The sequence below is a fragment of the Ochotona curzoniae genome, unplaced genomic scaffold, assembly GCF_017591425.1.
Source record: "Ochotona curzoniae isolate NIBS_2020 unplaced genomic scaffold, NIBS_Ocur_1.0 contig_1302, whole genome shotgun sequence".
Taxonomy (NCBI): Eukaryota; Metazoa; Chordata; class Mammalia; order Lagomorpha; family Ochotonidae; genus Ochotona; species Ochotona curzoniae.
Window position 1 is genome coordinate 553,288 of NW_024465035.1, and position 22,656 is coordinate 575,943.

The following is a 22,656-nucleotide window of genomic DNA, read 5'->3' on the forward strand; positions in this document are numbered from 1 at the left end:
AGAGGACGGGTCCTGCTTTGTTTCCTGAGCTCGGAGCCCAGCTACAGCAGGTCTCAGTTCATTTTTATTGGGTGAATTTGTTGTCTGCTCTAAACTCTGAAAGCAATGTCCTACCTCTGGCTCTATTGAGATGAAAGATTTCTTTTATTATGGTTTCCTTGGAAGAAAAAAAAATTCAAGGAAATAAACCTTGAAGCAGCTACAATTTTATACAGGAAGCATTGCTTCTGAGAAATGATATTTTTCCAGAAGGAAAATCTAGAAATTCCCCCTCCTGGTGGAAATAGGAGAGGAAACGGAGCGATGGTCAGGCTCGGGGGGTCTGAAAGTCTCTCCTTTGCACCTGTTTTGACAACATTTGCAACTTGGAGTGTGATTCCAGCTTCCGGACCCCGCTCCGATTTGCAATGACATATGCCTTCCATTTGCCAGACCTGGTGGTTTCTCCCCAGGATTCGATCAGTTATCTGCCCTGGACTAATTAGCTTTTCTGAGAACTTTGTTTAAAGTGTATTTATTTGAAAGGTGGATTTATAAAGAGAGATCTTGCATCCACTGGCTCACTCCCCCCGAATGGCTGCAACAGCCAGAGCTGGGTTGGTCCAAGCCAGGAAGCAGGAGCTACTTCTGAGTTTCCCATGTGGGTGCAGGGGCTCAAATGCTTGGGCTGTTCTTTGTTTCTTCCCCAGGTCATCAGCAGGGAGCTGGGTGGGAATTGAAGCAGCCAAGTCTTGAGCTGGCAGTGATCTATATGGAATGCTGTGCCACAGACGGAAGCTTAACTAGCTATGCCACAAAGCTGGCTCCTTCTAAGGACTTTTTAACCAGTGTTTATTTGAAAGGCAGAGTAAGAGAGACATCCTCAATCCACTGGTTTACCTCTAAATGGCTGCAATGGATGGAGCTGGGCCGATACAAAGACAGGAGCCTGGAAATTCTTTCAGGTCTCACACATGAATGCATGATCCCAAGCACCTGGGCCATATTCTGCTGCTTAGCTGCGTTAGCAGGGAGCTGGTTGGGAAGTGGAGCAGCACTGGCACGCCAACGTGCTGCCAAAGCACCAGCCCCTTTTCTGAAAGCTTTCCCACAAGCTGGATATCTGGTCCTTCACAGGCAAAGGGACCCCCTGAAGTGACCACACAGAGCCTTTAGGGATGATCGGACAACCTCCCATTTCTTCCTGGGTGCCAGTCCTTCCTCCTCCTCCTCCCTCGCCCCCCGACTCCTGTCCCAGGTGTCAGGGCTTCTCTCAGGATGGCACCTTCTGATTTCCCAGCCCTTCTCTGTGGTTCCAGAAAGTTCTTGCTGCTTTCAGAATGGATGAGCAGTTCAAAGGCAGTGGCCACCGGTGTGTGTGTGCATGCATATATTTGTACAAGCTTGTGTCTGCATGCCTGTGTGTGTACTTGTAGGAGTTCCAGTGTGTGTAGCCCCCTGGGTCAGAGAGGTGGTTGTGGGGACGGGTTTGCCCAGAAGGGAGGTTGGTGCTCGGTGCCCAACGCCCTAGGGACCATGCTAGCTTTTTCCTACTGTGCTAAGCCCTTGTTCGGTCTCTGCAGTTCTGCTCCCTTTTGCATAGGTCTCCCCGATGAAATCCAGCTACTTCTTAAGATGCATATGCAGACACATTCTATCTGTCTTATCATTTTGGAGTGTGGCAACAGTGGAGGTATCACCATTTCCCCTCAACACAGGTCAATCATTGTCTTTCAAGAAGAAAGAGCTGGGCATGCAGATTCTGAGAGTCAAACAGCTCAAACCAACAAGTGTTTGCGAGTCCTGCTATGCCAGCTCCTACATTCTGCTTCCCTGTGCATTGGCAAACCGTCCCCTCCCTGTGCTGGTCTCACCCTGACCTTCACCTTGTCCAATCCAAATGGACTCTCATCCAGCAGCCAGGAGGTATGTTTCCACATCTCAGGCTGCTGGCCAGTGGCTGCCAAAGCTTGTGGTTTGGGGAAAGGCTGGTGGTCAAGAGTGGATGGCAAGCCCCTGCCCTGCAGAATGGGCTGGAGGCCTGACATGGGGCCTGGGCAGCTGCACTTTGACAAGTTCTGTAGGCAATAGTGATGCCTAGGAGCAGAGCCAGAAGCACGTGCAAGCAGCCAGTTGCCCTCCAGGGGTCCTCAGGTTGTTGGCTAGAGAGCCGTCCGGAGTCGCTTCGTGGCTGTCTGGCCTACCGTGCAGAGCCCTTGGTGGTACTGGTGTCCACGTCCTGCTGATCCCCAAATGGGGGGCCTCTCCCAGGCCTGTCTACAGCACTGGTGGGCTGGTTCTGAAGCTGAGGCCTCTTGCCTCCAAACCTGTCTCAACTGACCCACTGTCGTGCCTGGGCTGGAGCTGTGGCCTCAGCACTTTTTCTTTGCTGCCAGCTCTGCCAGGCAGTGCTGCCTGGGACACCTGGGGACACATGGAAGCTCGCAAGGAGGAACAACAGTATTTCTTTCTGCCTGTTCACCTTTCTGGGCCGTTTCAAGTAGCCATTGCTGTGAGTTTGCGGCTTTCCCTTGCATTCCTAGACTCTGCCTCCTGTGGTCTCCGGGAGGGAAACACCAGACAGCCAGTGGCTCCATTGGAAGCTCTGGGTCCCTGCTCAGCTCCCTGCTGCTGAGCCAGTGGCTTGACCACCTGCTACTCATCCCTTCTTTCCCCGGCCCGAGAGTCTCTGCTGTCCTCAGTGCTCCAGCAACTGCCGAACCAATCTCCCATATTAAATTCTCCTGGTTAGGCTTCTGCTCCCGGCTGGGGCTTCTGCCTTCTTATTGAAATTGATTGATACGATGCCCAGCTGCTGCTGAATCCTACACTGCACTTGCCTGAGGCAGAACTCTCATATTTCCCCAACCTGTATATTCCCACCTGCCCGAGTCCTCTCCCCTCTGCCCCCAGGGCTCCAGTATCCTCGTCTCCTCTCTCCCCCTCACTCGTGTGCACCTGCTGGTGGGAGGGGCTTGTTAGTAGCATGGGCCTTGGTCTATGAAGGCCAGGTGACCATGGTTTTGCTAACAGTCCTGCCCTTTCATTTGGTCACTGCACTGCCATTTGAGGAAGGATGGGAGGTTGTCTTGCTTCATGTCCTCTTCTGCTTCTGAAGCCCAGCCCTCTGCAGTCAGACCCTTCATCCGTGCGTCTCGCCTCTGGGTTCCCTCCCCTTGAGTCTGTCGCTGCTTGTCTCCTGAACATGCAAGCTTTTGGTGCCTCAGGACTCTGGTGCCTGCTGCTCCAGCTGAAATGCTGTGCAGGTTCTTGTTCTTGTAGAAGCAGCCTTGAGCTCACCTCCCTGGGCTGCCGCACTGCCGTCCTCAACAGCTGACCAGGCCAGCTCTGAGTCTCATGCCTTGTCTCATCAGTTTTGGTCACCTGTTGCCACCCGGCAGCCACACTAACGACTAGGCACACTCGGGAGGGTCTGGGAAAAGCCGGAACCACAACCGGACCCCTTATTGCCAAAAGCGGCCGCCTTTATCCCCTTCTCTCGGCTGCCTTTATCCCCGTCGGGCTAGCTTTTCTCCCTGTTTCTCTAGCCCTCTCCCTGCCGCTTTTCCCCGTTCTTGTCCCGGTACTTTTCTCTGCGTCGGTCTTACTGCTTTATGTCCTGCTTTTGTAGCCCTCTCTGCCGCTTTTCCTCCCCGTATGCCTTAGCTTTTCCACCCGAAGATCTTAGCCCCTCTTCCCGTCTCCTGCCCCGCTCTTCCCATCCCTCCCATTCCGTTCGTTGTTAAGATCTTAGCCCCTCTTCCCGTCTCCTGCCCCGCTCTTCCCATCCCTCCCATTCCGTTCGTTGTTAAGATCTTAGCCCCTCTTCCCGTCTCCTGCCCCGCACTTCCCGTTCCTCCCATTCCGCCCGTCATTCTCCTTCTCCCCTTAACTTTTACCAGCTGCTTTTATACCGCTCTCCACCAATCGCTTGTGCCCGTGGTTCCACTTGGCGCTACCTGATAGGCCAGTAGCACCGGCATCATCGCAGTGAGCCCATCAGCATATCCCTGTGACTTCCTGTTTACCTGCTGGCGAGACCAACCCCGCCTCCTGGCCCTGGGCCAGCCGCCATTCTGCCACGGCTTTTTCTATTCCAGGGAGCGGCTTCAGTGCCCTGCTCCCCACAGTCACCCATGCATGTCTTTTCCTCATGTCTTACTCTTCAGCCTGTGAGCCTGCTCGAGGCAGGAACCGTATCCTCAGTGCTGCTCCCAGACCTCATTACACATGTGCTAGATGACAGCATGAATGGTGCATACAATAAAAATAGATAAATCTTAAAAAAATCTCTCCCCTTCCTTTTCTTGAAAGAGAGACGGGGAAAGAGAGAAAGCTCCCTCCTCCCATCCATCCCTAAATGCTGGGAGCCGGAACTCAATTCAGTTCCTCCCCGTGGCTGACGGGGATCCTACAACCTGAGCCCTCAGCCGCTGCCTTCTATGGCGAGTGTTAGCAGGCAGCTAGAACTGGAGCAGAACTGGGACTCGAACTTGGGCCCTCTGCTTTGGGATGTTCATGTCCCAAATGCCGTCTCAACCACTAGGATCAATGCCCTCCCCAGCAACTCTCCTCAGATCCCTCTGCCTCCACCTGGCCCCGTGGCCACAAGATGCAGCTGTGTGGGAGACTACGGGCTCACAGCCCGGGCTGCAGCTGTGTGGGAGACTACGGCCCCACACCCCAGGCTGCAGCTGTGGGGGAGACTACGGCCCCACACCCCAGGCTGCAGCTGTGTGGGAGACTACGGCCTCACAGCCCAGGCTGCAGCTGTGTGGGAGACTACGGCCTCACAGCCCGGGCTGCAGCTGTGTGGGAGACTACGGCCCCATACCCCAGGCTGCAGCTGTGTGGGAGACTACGGCCTCACAGCCCAGGCTGTAGTTAGGAAGCCTGGACTGTGTTTGATACAATGCACAGACACGTCTACACAGGAACATGTCTGTCTGTTCCTCAGGAATAGTCCTAGGAGAGCAACTCCGAGTGAATTACACCCTCGGGAGCAAACGGCATGCAGGATGCCCTGCACCATTAAGGGACACACTTTCCACTCAACAGAATGGCTCAGCTCCAGGAACTGGGATTCCTGGGATGCAAGCCCGTGCGCTCTCTGGAGGGGAATCATTGGGTGTGATGCACTGTGAGCAGGTGTGCATTGCAGTCCCTTACTCACGGGGCTAATTTTTTGCAGTTTAATTTCACTTCAGCTTTTCACTAGTAGAATCCCTGCTGGCATGTCATGTGGTTTGCTCTCGAAACAATTGATGACTCAGCAGCCTTTTACAGGGGTGATGCTACAATAATACTGAGCCAGCACGGAGTGGGTGCTTGACTGTCACCCTTAAATGTTTGGTTGGAAAGGGCTTCAAGGAGCCATGCTACGCTGGCCCCCACTGACTCTGGGAGTGAGGGGAAAGGCAGGCAGACATTCCCTCCTTATAGCCTGAGGTGGGCAGACCTCAGACCATACAGCGAAAGCTGTGGGAGGCAGGCTCACATGCATGCAGTAATTCAGAGAAACCTTCTAACAGCAGAGCTGCTGAACGCTGAACCGGGCTTCACAAAGGAGCGAGTGCTCCGTCCGTCAGGACCTGCTCAAACAACCACAGCTAAATTGGCCAGCATCAGAGCGCACATCCAGGGATGCCGACTGGGCAAAGTGCTCTTTCCAGCACCTGTCAGGAGCTGGATCACCACTCTATTCAGAATCCCTCCGAATCCTGAGCCCAGGGCTTGCCTCGGCTGAGGCACTCAGACCCGCTGACGCGCACACCAGTGTCATGTAAGGAACCAAAGGGAGCCCATGACGTCAAGCCTCTCCTTTAATGAGCTCTCAGGAGACTCCCTTGGGAAAGCCCAGCGGTCCCAGGAACTTTGATCTGCAGCCTCCGTGAAGAAAGTGGTGAGAAAAAAAAAAATACATCTCGTGTGAGTATAATGCGTAATTGTGTTGCACCTCGGAGGGTGCTGGCTGCTCAGAAGCGCTTCTGGAGAGCGGATTGGATGTTCTTCAGCAGGCCCCACTTGGCTCGGTTCTTCCCACGCCCGTCTGGCGTTACCACCTACAATCATAGGCCAAAAACCAGGACATGAGCCACGCGGGAGATGGCGGCCCCCAGGAGCCCAGGCGGGAGATGGCGGCCCCCAGGAGCCCAGGCGGGAGATGGCGGCCCCCAGGAGCCCAGGCGGGAGATGGCGGCCCCCAGGAGTCCAGGCCGGTGCACCCTGGACACGTCATACCTCACCTCATTTACTCCTTGCCACAGCCACACTTAGCAGATGCTCCAAGGACCTGAGACTTTCCCTGGAACTGGCAGTCAAAGTGTGGTGGAGTTATGAGTCCAGGGATCTGGACCTACTTCCCAGAAGTCACCTTCTGTGACTGAGCGCTGGTGGTGGGAGGAGGGGCAGTTCTCAGCAAGGCTTTATCAGATCCCCTAAGGCTACCCCTGGCTCCTGGCACCTGCTCCAACTAGGATATTCAGCTGATGTGTTTGACTTTCTAACCAGACTGTGAACATCCTGATCAGGTTGTGGGGGGAGTGACAGCACGCATTGCTGGCGATGACTGCCTGGTTATGGCCAAGAGAAGATTCTTAGGGGCTGCTGCCATGATATAGTAGGCTAACCTTTCATCCTGTACAGGTGTGGATTTGTGTCCTAGCAGTTCCACTTTCAATCCAGCTCTCAGCTTAAGACCCGGGAAAGCACAGAGCATAGTTCAAGTTCTTGGGCTCTGAACCTGTATGGGAGACCCAGAAGGTCCTGACGCCCAACTTTGGATCAGCTCAATTTTGACCATTGAAGCCATCTGGGGAGGGAACCAGCAGATGGAAGACCTTCTCTCTCTCTCCTTCTCTCTCTGTAAAAACTTCCTTTAAAAAATGTTCAAAAATGAAGAGTCTTAGAAAAATGCATGCAAGGTGAATAGAACTATAGCATGTCAACCTGCCTGTTGTTTTCGTTTGCAGCAGGAATAGCCCACGGTCTCTGTCCACAGGGAATGGCTAGGACAGGAAGTGTCAACTAGCCCGTTGTTTCCATTTGCAGCAGGCAGGGAGAGAGCCCGCCGTCTGTTCACAGGCAGTGGTCAGGACAGGAAGGGTAGGTGCACTCCGTCCAGAAATGTCCTCAGCTCAGCTCAGCTGTGGCTCTCCACACCCTACCTTGGAAGTGGTGGTTGTCTCAGGCTCCACAGTCTGTAGCATTCCCCTTCATCCCTGTACATGTGTGCTTTAGGGAGTGAGGCTGAGACCCAGGGCCCCAGAGCTCTGCTTGGCTGGACGTGGACTTGTGGGGTGGGCAGGGCAGGAGTCAGCGTTTGGACAGTGCAGAGGAGTGTTTGGACGCAGCACCGAGTCTCTGTGTACAAAGCCTTCCAGCTTTCTGTATTTGTACACACAGAGAAAGGGCAAAACATTTAGATATCTATTAGCATTATGCTCTCTCCCTTTATAAAATTTATCTTTGATTTTAGAGAAAACAGGACTTCAAGTAAGGTAAAGGTCAAACTGTTCACGTGACTTCAGATGACCTGTTGCTTGGTGAAGCTCATGGGACTCTACAGAGACAACATACAAATGGCATAAGACCCACACACAGACCTTCTGGAAGGAACATGGAAAAGGAGCAGCGGTAGGAAGGGCCCAGGAATGACTTGTGAATAATAGTTTTGCCTTAAAGTGAAAGTTCTTCAAAGATAAAAGCTGTGTGTGACATGTGTGAAGCAGTAAGAATTGAGGTGTGCGTGTGTATGTGTGTGTGTGGACAAGAGGGTGGAGAGAACAGAGGGCAGAAGAAGCATAACAACCAGGACTTTGCAATACTGAAGACATTAGAATGACAGTTGACACCCTAGCTGCGAGCTCAGGTGGCTTTCAATGAATCCTGCCAAACTCGTAAGACAGAGTTGAGCTAGCAGATAGAAGAGCAAAACCTTCTCAACTCCTTTCGTTAGCCTAGTGAAATACTGATTCCAGAAGCAGATAAAAACAATGTAAGGAAGAAACCATGAAGTTCAGTTTACTGATGATCATATATGCAATTATCCAAACCAATGAGAGCTGAGCCAAGCCACAATGTTTAAAAAAACAGCACATCACCACAGGTTTATTCCATGAATGTAAGTAGGATTTGGCATCAGAAAAATCAATCAAGGCAATTCATTTCATTAGTAATAGCCTAAAGAAGAAAAAATCTTATGATTCTCTTAAATAGCACAATTAATGAAAGCTGAGCTGTTTATGTACAAGCTCTCAGACACCTGGAAGTAGAAGGAACTTTGCCTTCAGGATGTTTGGATCTCACTAAAATGGAGCAAAAGTGTTACACTCTTTAAACTTGAAGGTCAGGAGTGTGACGCATGGCAAAGATTCCTACAGCTGTGGCTGCCAGATAATGAAGTATCAAGACTCTGGCCGAATCTGAACGGAAAGAAAAGCGAATAGACTTCCCGAGCTTTTAAAGAAAGAGATAAAACCACCATTACTTAGGGAAAAATAAAAGGATATTTTTTGGCTAAAAAAGTAAACAGAATCAAGATAGACTCTTAAAAGAGAGCTTTTGAGGTTGGGAGGATTAAGATTAACCTATAGACAGCAATAATCTTTACTCCAAATCAGAAATTCATTACAAAAACATAGTGAAAATATGAAATAATCTATGGCATCAATATTGTAGGACATCATGTTTTGATACACACAGTGAAATGATTATTCTGGTCAATAAAATTAGCGTAGTCATCATTTCACACACTCTATTTTGTGTGTGTGGAGAGTCCCTATGGCGCTAACAGGTTTATAATGCACACGCTGTAGTAACTGTCGTCTTTATGCTGCATAGCAGATCTCTGAACGCCTAGTTAAGGCAGAGACACAGGAACCTCTGTAGGACAGACTTAAAACACCCTGCCGGAGCAAGTCGAGATCATTTGAATACTTAGATGTATTCCACAACTGTCAGTGGTTTTCCAATTAGGCTCCAGGCCTTCCTAATTACTTCAATCAGGCTTAGCTTTTTAAGTGTTAGATTTTCTTCAAATAAACTTCTAGAGAAATTTTAACTGGAGAAATGTTAAGAATGGGCCTACTCAGTTCACATGACACTTCACCAACACTGAATGAGGCTAAGGCACAGTTGACACCAGTGTGGCACCGGCTGAAGAGCACGGAAACCCGTCAGACGCGATATAGCTTGGAAATGTACTCCAAATGTATGTTAATTTAAGATGCCCATGTGCCTTCACTGTGCAATAAAAGAGAAAAGCAGAGCTTGGGCAATGGCTCGGAGAGAAGTGTCTCACGAGGCGGTAAAAGAGTTCCTTTCTTCCAAGCACACAAAAGTAGAGGTATGGACGAAAGACCTAGATTTGCAAGGTGCACCTGCAAATTTAATAAAGGAATTTATAAAAGATTATTTTTGTGATCTAAACCTAGAGAAGCACTTTTTAAACAAAATTTCAGAAGGTCAGATAATGGAAATCGATTATTTTAATATTCAACATGGAAAATTTCTGCTGTCTCATGAAGTCCACCACGAACAAAGTTAATAGACAAAATGTCAGGAGGGAGATTAGCAAAGTCTCAAGCTATTATCTAGAACATACAAGGACAACCTGAACATCAACTAGGAAGAGAGAAATGCAATGGAGAAATGACTGAGTCTCAACAGGCTACTGATGGGAATAATCGTAAAATCCTACAGGCATGTGGAGCACAGGTTAGCACGGTGAGAAGAGATATCAGTACCTGCTTAGACAAGTAGCAGACAGCAGGATCCTGCCAAGTAGGGATGGGGCTTAGGATTGAGGGTGCCACAGCTATTCCTTGTGGAATTGGACATGGGTGCGGTCACATGAAGCCCTCTTGGATTCATGAATGAGCAGTTTCACTCATGGTGTAGATGTGATACGGCTGACGAGTGTCCCATCACCCTCAGAGTCATATGGTAAAGCTTTCACTCTTAAAATCTCAGAATGTCCATGGGGTGAGTTAAAGCAAGGTCACTAGATAGGGCCCGAGGCCAGCCAGACTTGGTCCTTGGGAGAAAAGGAACTCGACACAGAGACACCGGGGGTGCCTAAGCGGAGGAGGTGCGTGGAGGTGGCCGTGTCCAAGCCAAGAGGCTGGCCTCAGGCCAGTCCAGCAGCCACGCCTGCCAGCACCTCCATCTCAGACCTCTAACCTCCAGGACCACAAGAACTCAAACCTCTGTAGTTCACACCCTCCCAGTCTGTGGTATTCTTACACTGCCACAAACACCTGAAGAAAACAAGAATCTAGAGAAACTCTGATCCTTGAAGGCCACTCACTGTGGCAGCAATGAGGGTCACTTGGGTGTCCCTCCTGGTGGAGCATTTGGTGGTGAACAAATGCACACAGCGAGGGATGAAGCCTCATCAGCAGTAACGGCTGCAGTGCCCATGATCCCAGGGGTGAGTCTTACAAATGACACGGGACAAAGTAAGGAACAAAGACAGACCCAAGCACAGGGCTGTTTGTGTAAATTAGCAACACATTGAAAGTAACAATACACATCAACTAAGAACACATCAAATAACATGCACACACACTAGAAAGATGGCACAAGAGAGAACACATAAATAAGGCAGAGGCCTTGGACAAACTAAGGTTGACTGTGTATTACCACCTGAGCCGAATGATTAGGTCATCCTCCTGTAGGTGAGACTCAAAAACAGGACTACCTTGAACCTAAATCATACCTGCTCCGGGGTTCAAGCCTGCTTCCAGGGCAAGTACAGAGGGACTAAAAGAATTCAACTTACAGGAAGGATCAGGAGCAATTGGTGAAAGGAATAAGGAATATAGAACAGTCTGGAAGCATGGAGACTGTGAGAGGTTATAGGGGTGCTTGGGGTAATTACTGTGAGTGTACAGATGGTCCTGCAAGCCCACCCCTTGATGACATGTGGCTTAGCCTAGGGAGTGGCAAGGAAGAACTGGTATGGCAACCCTACTTTGTGCTGAGTGCAGCAGGTGCATAGGCTGACTGGAAGGTGGGCAGTGCTGCGAAGATCCCAGGAAGTCACAAGGCTGAGCACATAGAGCAGGCAGAGGGACTGAGTGGGGTCGGGAGTTTACTCCACTTTCTGAAGAGCCACAGGGAAAGATCCAGGAATGTCCTCCCTTATGACTACTCAGTTTACCTCTGCATCAGGTATAACCTAGGACCCCTAGTCTATAGACTGGAGTCGACGGAATAATGCCTGCCCAGTTCCTAATCCCAGAAACCGTGACCATGCTGTGCTGCCTGGCAGAGGGGGCACTCAGCTTGCCTGTCTTCTGGTCTTCAGCAGGAAGACAATGGTGAGTTGGCCCTTCTGGGTGAAGATGAGGCAGAAGAGAACCAGAGAGACGAGATGGCAGGGCAAGGCAGGTGCAGCCCCAGATGGTCAGTTCAGAGGATGGAGGAATGGGTTAGTAACCAAAGAGTGCAGATGGCTTCTAGAAGCTGGAATGAGTTATCCCCCAGAGGGAGACATCTCCTTTGCTTTGACCCAGACACACCCATTCTGAGCACTACAGTGTTCACGTGACAGCATCATTAAAGCTGTGGGTTTGGTATAACAGCAGCAAGACACAGATACAGTTGGACTTGTCTGGACTTGTCAGCAGAGGAGACTTGGGAAGTAAGCCAACGTGGTGGGTTTCAGATGGCATGAACGAGAGTCCACAGAGAGCAGAAGGAACTGGAGCCAAACGACACTTGGCTCAGTGAGCAGATATATCTGTGTCCCTTCCCCAGTGGCCACGGGCTCTTGAATGCTGCAGGTTCTCAGATAGGACCATGGGCAAAGACCAGTGAGTCGCACCAGCATGGGGGCTGGTGGTCCTGGAGCTTGCTCCAGTTGGACCTAGGTGCTCTTTGTAACACGTTTTTGCTTGCCATAGAAGCAAACATTGAGCTCTCTCTGAAGTTGTCTTTGTTGTTCTAGAGTGAGGCATCGGAATCCCAAGGCTGAGCCCACCTGGCTGAGACTTGGTGACATATGGCATGGCACCGACAAGGATGCCCACTAAGGTTCCCACTCAACTCCTCCCTTGAGTTACGTGGGACCAGACAGCCCCCTTCCCCGGACCTCAGCTTCCTCATCTGTGAAGTAGGGCCAGCGACTTGCCCCTTTCAGGTGGTCAGATGATCACTGAAAATGAACAATGTCTGACACACAGCTAACCTTTAAAAATTGTCAAACTGAGTTTTCTTGCTGCATGGATTTTACTCTGAATACAATCCTATTAAAAACCCAAGAAGTCTTAGGTGATGCAAATCAAATAGAAAGGATATTGTTTCACTCATTTCACAGAAAGATGTGTGATGGAAATAGTTGCACCTTGGGTCAGAAATGCTTGTGCTGCCTCCTTGCAGGGTTTACATGAAAGCTCTCATGAAGCCTTCACAGTACTGGTGCCACAGGAAGAAAAATGCCGATTTTATAGAAGAGAGTTGCAGTCACTACTTCCATGAAGCTTTATAAATGTCATTCAAACACACCATCTTATTTTCATTTGCTGTTGAAGCCTTTACTTATGCAAATCATGACAAATGCTAAGGAAACCCATGTCTTGCCTGGCATGCTAATACTGCCACAAAGAAGAGAAAGAATTGCTTCTGAAGGAAAAATCCATCCCGCAGCTCCTCAAGTCAGATAAAAATGAAGCTTCCAGAAAACCTCATTAATTAGGGCACTGCTCATTTAGACGTTGTGTTAAAAAGCAAAGGGGCAGAAATGCTCCAGGACACATTCACCTCAGGGACACAGCGAGGGGCATGTTCCTCCTGAGTGATGGCATAAAGCACTTCACACTGCAGCCTGCTCATGGTGTTTTGTGATAGCTAATCTTCTCTATCAATTTATTTCTTCCCTCCTTGGATATTCATCTGTTTGCTCCCATTCTCACTCATGCATTCATTCGACTAGGAGAACCAGCCTGCTGTGGAGGAAAGGAGGAAAGGAGGGGACACTGCGAGCTGTGTTCTCAGAGAGCTCACGGTTTGTGAGGGACAACCAAGCCATGTGCCCCAGAAAGGTCCCGGAGGGGCTAATACCAAGAAAATCACACTCATGAATGTGGGTCCCTTGGGGACATCTCAGCGGGAATCATGGGTTTTCCTTCTGTGGAGCCCACCCTGGCCCTGCCCCGCGTTGTTCTCCACCTTTCCGATGAGCAGCAGCCACATATGGAAGCAGGGCTTCAGTATCACAAGGAAGTACACTAGAAAAATTACTCATTGCCAGAAACTCAAATGGACCTGGACACCATACATTTTAGCTGCTAAATCTGGCACCCCATCCCATCCTTGCCTGGGGACAGAAGCACTTTTAATCTTTTTCACACAAGTATTTCTTATTCTTCCCACCCTAGTGGGACCCAAGCACCATGAAGGCAGGGAATCAACTTTATTTTCCCTTCTGAAACTCTGTATCCTAACACAACACCTGGAACAAACGGTTTCAGAATCTGTCAGGACTATCAGCTCTCAGGCATTTTTCAGAAATCTGGCCTCCTTGTCCTCAAGTGAGAGATTTTTTTTGACCTCAGAGGGATGTTCTGCAATCATGTGGTCATGCCAATGGAGCCTCATGCAGAACCTGCCGGGAATGCTGGGTGGAGAGGAAGGGACACTATACCTTGCACACGTCACTCCACTGCCCGGGGCCATTGTCGTTGATGGCTCTCACTTTAAACAGGTATTCGGTGTTTGGGGTCAAGTTGTGCAGCTCCAGGTTTTGCTGCATTATGTCTCGAATCTGTCCACAGAGCTCTGTGCATACATTGTTAGAAGGAGTCGTGACGAGTTCGTAGAATTCCATCTCAAAAGAGTCCACATCCTCCGTGGGACATGTCCAGTAAACCTACGGGGCGAAGGAACACAGCAGGTGAAGCCAGTGGGCAGCACTTGGCTTCTTCCCTCTGCAGACGGAGTTGGCCCTCGTGTGGTGAGTTTGAGCTGACTCCATGTCCAGGGGTGATGAGGACTTGGAATCAGACAGACTATGCAATGAGGGTTGGCATGATGCTTGCCGTGACTGTTAAGAACAGCAGCATGCTCCGCTGGGCTCTGTGGCTGGCTGTCATTCACCTGTACCACTAACGTAACCAGATTCTGCCTCATGTCATCCTCACCGTGACCTGGCAGATAGAGTCTCATTATTCTGTTTGGTAGACTCAGAAAGAGTACACTTTAGTAAACTTCAATCCAACCATCGGATACTAGATGTTGACAAGTTTGTCTATTCCACCCTTTTGTGTTACACAGAAGGAAATGGAATCCAGAGACACTGAAAAAATGTATCTCATGCTGGAGAATCCATGCTCACACTCAGAACGTACTCAGCTCCTGGGAAGAGATTTAACAACTGCCAATTAGTACATGGTACCTGTTAAATCAGTTTGTTAAGCAGCAGAAATTGTGTTTTACTGCCTATTAAAACTAACACTCATTTATGATTTTTTACTTGGACAACATAGAAAAAAGTATAAGGGAAAAAAGTAAACATCTCACAATCTAATGGATTTATTATTATTTCCTTTGAGTTTTGGAATACAAACATAAAGTTCATATAACATGGATTATGTTGCTTTTATTTTTGCTTTTTCACTTATATTGTATTTATTTTCCATATCATTAAAAATCCAGTAAAGCAATATCTTTGAAAACTGCCCCTAATAAGTTAATCTTTATATAGTTGAACATTTAGATTATTTCTAATTTTATGGTCTAATAAATAAATGCTGGAATGAACTCCTTTGGGCATGTATCTTCATCTGATTTTTTTAAATCATTTTCTTGGAATGGACTTCTAGAGTTAAAAAAATTTCTAGGACTTTCACAAAACAAGTTAACAAATTATAAAACTATAGGAACCTTAAAAAAAAATCTATAGCAACATTTTCAATGGCCGGTATCAACAAGGCTTAAGGCTGTGTACGACTGAGCCCAGCAACACCTCGTGAAGTTCACTCCCTGAGGCTGGAAGGGGAATGTCTGTGATGCTCTCACGTCAAACACCACTGTATGATGGAACATTGATTTACCTATCTCGACAGCCCCCTTGCCTGGCTGCTCAACGGTGGCCCCTTTTCTGGAGCTTTCAAAGGGATGACTAACAGGTGACATGAAGTGACTTGTTCCCCAAGCTCCAATTTGGAGTAGAGACCACCAGTCCTCTGGCTAACTTTCCAAGGGTCTGAGTTGATCGGTGAGTGACACCTCCTGCCAACCCCGAGCCAATGGCACACACATTTGCATCTGCTAGAGATGAGTTCACCTGCCTGGTTCAGTGTCTCGCTTATGTGGAGTGCAGGCACCCTGCTCCATCTCCAGCCCATGGGAGGTTCTTGGTGTCAGTGGCACAAAGGTTTTCAAAGCTTTCAAGGAAAATGGACTTATGGGAAAACAGAGCACCACCACCACCAAAAAACCCTGCATCAATTTCAAACCTTTTGGCACCAAAGTGAACTTAAACCTTGTACATTTCATTTTTCTATGAACTTTCAAAGTTCCGTTGTACTTCTCCATTCTCCTGACACATCATGTTCTAGGTGTCTAAATCTACCATGGTATTTCAACTGGAAAAATGGAGTGAAAAGATGTTTATTTTGTTGTAAATTCTTTTGAAATCCATGCATGTTTTTATGATCCACCTTTTCCATGAACATTTTGAAGATCCCTTTAAAACTTGATCTGTGTCAGGTCTTCGGTTCAACTGCTGCTACTACAGGGGTGAAGTCTGCAGACAGCAGCATTATCAACTCCTGAAACTTTATGAAAGCACGGGATGCCAGGCTCCATGCTAATGAGAAGCACGGGATGCCAGGCTCCATGCTAATGGGAAGCACGGGATGCCAGGTTCCATGCTATTGCTGAAGCAGTCTGCACTTTGACAATGTGTCTGGGTGGGAACCACCAACTCGGAAGCCAGAATGCCTCAGATAATGGGGACAAGAGTTGGACTCAGCCACACAGGCTGCCCCCCGGGAACTGGATCTGCAACAGAGCCCAGGAGGAGGCAAGATAACACTCCAGAGAAATATTTAGTTGCATGTTAAGTTTTTTCCTCCATGGTGTTTAATAGAATATTATAGAAGCGTGTTTGAAAGGTATGGCAAAGGAAAGGCATTTGTCCATGTTAGGTTAAGTGTGTCAAAGGGTGGCGGGTGTAGAGATCTGTGAAATGTACTCTCCACCACACCCCCAACCCCAGAAAAAGAGCATGTATCAGGAAAGAAGAGTTGGAATTCCCTTGGGATTATTTTTCCAAATCAGGAAGAGTATGGACATTTGCTTTGGAAAGGTAGTCACTTTAAGACCCAAGCTCATGGGTAAAGGGGCCTGAATTTCTGTGCTCCATCACTGACATCCCCTCAGGAGATACTGCATTCGTCAAGTAATATCTTCAAGGTAGCTTGGTTTACAACCTGGGTTTCTTTTAATAGATAAACTGGCTTTGGAGTAGGGATGCGGCTGCCTAGGCTTTAACTGGACACTGTTGGGTTTAAGCCAATCATTTACAGTTTTTTGAAACTGTAAGTTTCAAAACTTACACCTTTTTAAAAGACTGACCCCAAAGAAACCAAAGGGGCAGGTCTGAATGACCAGAGCCTAGAGGTGCAAGAGGAGGTGCTAGCTCTCCTGATCACCGCCACAGGAGGTTCTGTGCACCACAACCTCCCACCACCCGCATGGGCCCGGAGCCTTGGTCTGTAACCTCCTCACCTTAGCAGCTCTGGGGTACACCAGTGTCTGGTAGATCACAATTGGGCCTGGGGTCTTGACGGAAGTGTCGTTGCACGAGTACCAGTTGTGGAAGCTGTTGCTGGTCTCTACGGGCTGGCTTTCTGCTGTGGCACTCCAGTAGCTGTACAGGCCTTCTGGGGGCTTGGCAGGTGCAGCTGACTGGGCTCTCCCAAAGGCCTCCAAGCCCACCTTAGCCTTCTCACCGGTGGCATTGAAGGACAGCAAGGAGGAGCTCCTCTGGTGTATCTGCTGGTCCCCGAAGCTGTGTGTGCTGAACGTGACCTTCCTGGCAATCATCATTTCCGAGTGCATGGGGTAGGGGGAGGGCAGCGAGTCCCCTGAGGAGCAGGCTTTCCTGGGTCCTGTGGGGAAGAGCTCGTGAATGGCGCTGGAGAGCTCAGCAAAGTCCAGGGGCATGCAGTGCAGCGAGTGCAGCCGCAGGTGAGGGTCGGGTCTGTAGGTGCTCTGGATGCCGTCCTCAATTTGGTCCACCAGGATCTTGGCCGACTGCAGGAACGCCACTTGGCCCGTCTCCTTCAGGGCTTCCTTGGAGTAAGCGATGAGGCCGTCCATTTCGTTCACCTTCAAGGTCGTGACGTGCACGTACTTTTCGATCTCCTTCTGCCTGGACACCTCCAGGTTCTCTATCTGCTCCATGATGGCTTTCTCCTTCTCCTGCAGGATGCTTCGCAGCTTGAGAAACCCACTGCGGATCTCTTTTCGCTTTGCCTCCTTATCAGCTTTGAAGCTGTTTTTTAAAATATTGAATTCCATGAGGTCGTTATCAATTTCGTATCGGACTGCAAAACAACCAAGTTGGTTACTGTTAACATTTTCATCACCCCAGGTGTCAAAGCCACAGCAAGCTCTAAAATTGCATTGACCTCCCAGGGAGTGAGTGGAGAGGGAGGGGGGAGGCACTGCCCCTAAGCTGAAACAGGCAAGATGGGTTACAACAGGAACTTTGCCTCCCTGAGAATAGCCCTCCTTCTGGGCTAGGACCAGCCATGCTTCCCTCTCACATTCCTATCTTGAGAAAGAAGTGAATTTCTGATGATCACTTCTAAATGCTGCTTTGTCTCACTGCCAATCATCCTGCCACAGACGGCCGTGTCCTTCACTGGGCAAGGTCCCTGGTCCTGCAGAGGAGCCTGGTCTGTACCATGGCTTAGTGATGTTCCTTTCCTGTTTGAGACAGGCTTCGCCGTCCTGCTTCAAGGAGCTCTCATTCATCTTGCATCCTGTCACGTGGCACTTTGTTCACCTGACCATTCAACTGATGTTTTCCGGACTGCTGTTGTGTCTGGACCACAGGCCTTTCTAGGCACCAGGAATACAGAAATGAAGGAAACTCACACTCAATGCAAGGATACACTGATTGAAAGGGCTGCGGTGGGGGGAGCCTGTGGCACGTCTCTAAACGTGTGATGAACACCTTTGCTGTGAGGGTTTGAGGACTCATCTAGCAATTGCAAAGTACCACCAGAGTTCCCTTTACGGCAGGTGAGCACTGCCTGGTGACAGGAAAGGCCAACACAGTAGTGAGTGGAGCAGTTCTAGTCCCTACTGAGGAACGAGCATGGGTGGAGCCAGGGCTGAGATGTGGGCACCGGTTCTTGTCCCAGCTGCTCCACTTCCCCTCTGGCTCCCTGCTTTATAGCCCCGAAGGTAGTGGAGGAGGACTCCAGCACCTGTACTCATGTGGAACACCTGGAGGAACCTCCTGGCTTCAGAATGGCCTGGCTCCATCTATTGAGGAGAGAACCAGCTGATAAAAATCTTTCCCTCTGTCTTTGCTTCTCACTGTGAATCTACTTTCCAAATAAAATAAATAAATCTTCGAAAACCAAGAGCAGGGTCACTACCTTTTTATACTTAGTTTGAAATATCATCCTGGTCCCACGGGAGCCTGGGCTTCCATGAGAGGTGGCCATAAGCAAAAGAAACTCTATAACCAGGCCATGAGGGCAGCCCCCCGAGGCCCTGGGCTGCCCTCGTGACCAAGGTGTCTGGAGGTGAGCCAGGAGTGCTCACTGAGAGAACAATGTTCCTTGCTTGCTTTCTGAGCTCTCTGGGGTGAATGCCCACCTCCCCGAAGCCCCCTTCCCTCTGCCCGTCTCCTCCCTCACCTGACTCGGAAGAGGCAAAGAGGTAAGGGCAGAGGGGAAATGTCCGCCTAGGCTGTGACCGGAGGTGCTGAGAGGCGCTGCCTGCCATTCCATGCAAGCCCGACTGGCTGACGGCAGAAAGTGCACGTTCGCATCTCCTCCGACAAAGTGCTGGGGTAGGAAACTCCTGATTCTGCCTGGGATTGCTGAACTTGTGTCGGTCAAGGCCTGAGCAGCAGGATGGAACTGCTTAAGGGAAGCCAGGAGCAGGCCAGAGGCACCTGCATGCCCAGGCTGGACACAGAGGACAGTTTGGTAAGAGCTGACGTACAGAAAGAGGTGACCAGGGCCTCTTTCAGGCAATGTGAGGGTGCTTCGGAGCACTCACGGAAAAGTGAAATTAAAACAGAAATTTATTTTGGTGGCAAGAATGAAAAATCATGCTTCACTTTAAAAAATACACACATCTATGAGCTTTTGGAAAACTTGCCTCAAATTAGAAATAATCCAGTAAACACATACCAGGGACAAGATCCATGTATGAATATATATGAGATTAGGGACTCAATAGAGCTTCCTAAGAAGAAAACGTTGTTCCGGTTGAGGAAACAGGCTCAGCCAGCCAGGGTCAGAAGCAAGACCCTGTTCCCAACCCTAACACCAAGCCTATGCTCCTGGCCTTTGTGCTATCAAGACAAGCCTTCCAGAGCAAGACACCCCTGCGCAGCAAGGGGCACGGAGGCCAAGCCGCTGCAGGGTGGCGCGGTATCGCGAGGTGGTGCTGGCGCTCGCTCTAAGCTGACCACCCGACCCCCTCCCAGGCCAAGCAGCACAAGGGGCCAGCACCTGCTTTGAACTTGGCGATGGCGCTGAAGAGCGCGGCAGCCCTCTCGGAGCAGGCGTCAATGAGGCCGATGGTGTCGTGGCCGCTGTGGAAGGCGATCTTGCAGAAGGTGCAGAGCAGCTCGTTGTCGTTGCGGCAGTACTCGTTGATGCGGCTGGAAGGGTGGTGGATGCAGACCTTTTCGTCCTGGTCCTCGGGGCTGGTGTCCACGAAGACGTGGTCCTGCATGGTCACGTCCGAGTGGAAGGCCTTGAGGCAGTCGTTGCACAGGTTGAGCCGGCAGGTGATGCAGCGTTTATAGGCAATGCGCCGTTTGCGGCACACCTGGCAGAGGACGGGCCCCGAGGAGCGATCGAAGCGCCACTTGAGGTAGCCGTGCTGCTGCATGTAGCGCTTGGTGAGGCGGCCGCGCAGGTAGTTCTCGGGCAGCTGCATCCTGTGGCTGTAGGGCATGCAGTGTGAGCGGTTGCACACGGGGCAGATGAGAATGAAGAAGTTCTCCGTGACCTCGGCGTGCTTCTGCAGGTGCCGCAGGCACTTCTCGCACAGGCTGTGGTTGCAGGGCAGCATGAAGGAGTGCAGGCGCAGCCGCTTGCACATGGGGCAGGTGAGGTGGTCCACCAGGTTGCTTTTGGCTGGCACGGACTTCAGGTCATCCACCTGGGTGTCGCTGCTCCCGATGCGCAGCGCCGTCTTGGAGCTGAAAGGGAAAGCCAGCAGCAGGCATCAGAGGACAGGCTGACAGCTGGCAACTCGGAGAGGGTTCCTGGTTCCTCACCAAGGCAGCACAGGACTCCACATCTGCCTCCACCACCTCCAAGCTGGGTGACATCAGCTGGAGGTGGTACCCTCTCTCTGCCAGTTCCTCTACACCTTGAAGCCTGTTGAGGGTGCTGCCAGGGAACTGAATCCTTGTGCCAGAACAAGGCAGGCACATGGAGAGCCCGTCAGGCTGGCCTGACACTGTCTGCAGACTTGGGGGCTCTGGTGGACACGGGTAACGTGACATCACCAACATCTGGGTGGGGATGGTCAGAGGAGAAGATGGGAAAGGTCACGGGATTTCGTGGTGTGGACATAGGTCAGGGTCAAAAGTGGTCCCTGGAAATTCTTACCTTTCCAGTCAATATTGCTTATATCAAGAATTTGTAGTAAAAAGAGGAAGCACAATTTATATTTTAATACCGCCCATCAGGTTACAGAGCTTATAAAAAGGGTCTTCAACAAACTCAGGGAAAATGCAGGTCATAAAAAGCTTTGCATGGTGTTTGCACCCAAATAAACTCCTGTTTGAATGCGTCATCCATGAACTTCTTGGAGGGCCTGCATGTGTCAGCCGTCACAGGACTTCTCTGTCTTGCAGTCCAACACTTTGGAGCTGAAAGCATGGCTTCTGGGTTCGGATCCTAGCTTTGCCTCTTATTTGCTGAGTGATTCTGTTTGGCTCAACCTCTCAAAAGCTCCACTGCCTCAGGAGTGCAGTGGGCTTGGGCGACAGGGGAAGGGACGGGGCCTCTGGCATGCACCGCCTGTCGAGTGGCTTCTGCACTAAGAATTAGCTATTCATGCTTTGCACACATGTGAGAGTCGGGGTTAAGTCCCATATTTAGTGGATTTTCAGTTTGGAAGTTAGGGTCCATACATGTTTAGTACACAAGGATCCTCTGAACAACTCCACAATCTTGGTTACCATATTTTACATGGATAAATGAACAGAAGGTTGCTATCTACCTGAGGGTCACGGCTCCCTCCCCTACCGCCCATTGCTGGTGAGGAGTTCCCACCCTTCCCAACCAGTGTGGCCCCGTGTCAGACGCCCACTGCCCCCTCACACCCCTTCCCCATTGGCGGTGAGAAGTTCAGTGTGGCCCCGCGTCAGACGCCGGTCACTTACGAGGTGCGGATGCTCCTGAGTCGGCCCTTACGGAACGTGATGGTGGCATTGCGGCAGCAGCGGCTCTCGTAGTAGTAGCACTGGAGGTTGCTGCTGGTCGTGCAGCAGCACTTGCAGTTGGGGTCGTTGGCCCAGGAGCAGCAGCACCAGTGGCAGTTGGGGTTGTCAGAGCAGGTGCAGTGACAGCACTGGCAGTTGCGCTCATCCTTGTAGGGGCAAGGAAAGCAGGTGCAGTTGCGCTCCGAGGTGAAGATGAACTTGCAGCACAGACAGGAGCATAAGTGAGGACAACACCTCTGCCATGTGCAGCATGGAGAGCAGACACACATAGCCGTCTCCATGGCTTCTACATGATTGTTGCCCCCCCTCTATGGATATCAGTGTCTCCTCTACCAGGTTCCTGCTTCGGGGTCCCTCCTCCCCCACCCAGCCCCTGTGAGGGTGCACAAAGTTGGCTGTTAAGTGGCCTTCACAGTGGGGTCCTTGCCAGGGAGCTCAGTCTGAGGACATTTGCTTATGTCACAATCCCTGACTGCCTGCCATGCCTCCCAGGGAGGAGGCAGGTCAGACCTCTGGAGTGGCAGCAGGTGGCAGCAGCTGAGAGGCAGATGCTCTGTAGTTCCAAGGGGAGCGGTGTCTGGTCACCTTTGTGGGGATGAGGTAGGTTTCAGAAGCTGTTTCTTCTGCTGTGGTTCTTGCCAGCAGCCTGGGCAAGCTGCTGTCAGGGAATGTCTTCACAGGCTGAGAAGGCTGGTGTGGCTGCCTGGAAAGGCAGGTTGAGACAATGTCTCTCTGACCTTTTTAAGCACTGAATACTCCTTACTTGGAGGACGAAGTGCAGTGTTTGCAGAGAACAGCAAGGCCGTGTTTAGGGCGGTGCCACCATTGGTAGAGACAAGTAAAGAGTAGGAGCCGTACGTTCACTTAAACACTTCTTTTGCAGTCATGGATTTTGTCAGTCACGGCCAAATTATTGTTCTCTTTCATGAGGTTTTGCGGAACATTGTGGATGCTTTTTGGCTTTGTCTGAGCCCAAGCTTCGCTTCCTTTTCTCCATCCTATGCTCAGTCTTC

The 22,656-nt window shown here is 50.3% G+C and overlaps 1 protein-coding gene across 1 annotated transcript; it reads right to left on the bottom strand.

Annotated features, from left to right (window-relative positions):
• Positions 1-5,785: 5,785 nt before the first annotated feature.
• TRIM42 (tripartite motif containing 42) lies at positions 5,786-22,081 on the bottom strand. Its single transcript, XM_040964986.1, has 5 exons — positions 21,584-22,081; positions 19,692-20,389; positions 16,717-17,537; positions 13,628-13,852; positions 5,786-6,041 (listed from the first exon to the last, which is right to left on the bottom strand). Exons 1-5 carry the CDS (start codon positions 21,922-21,924, stop codon positions 5,955-5,957), a joined length of 2,172 nt encoding a protein of 723 aa, XP_040820920.1. The 5' UTR covers positions 21,925-22,081; the 3' UTR covers positions 5,786-5,954.
• Between the last annotated feature and the right edge of the window lie 575 nt (positions 22,082-22,656).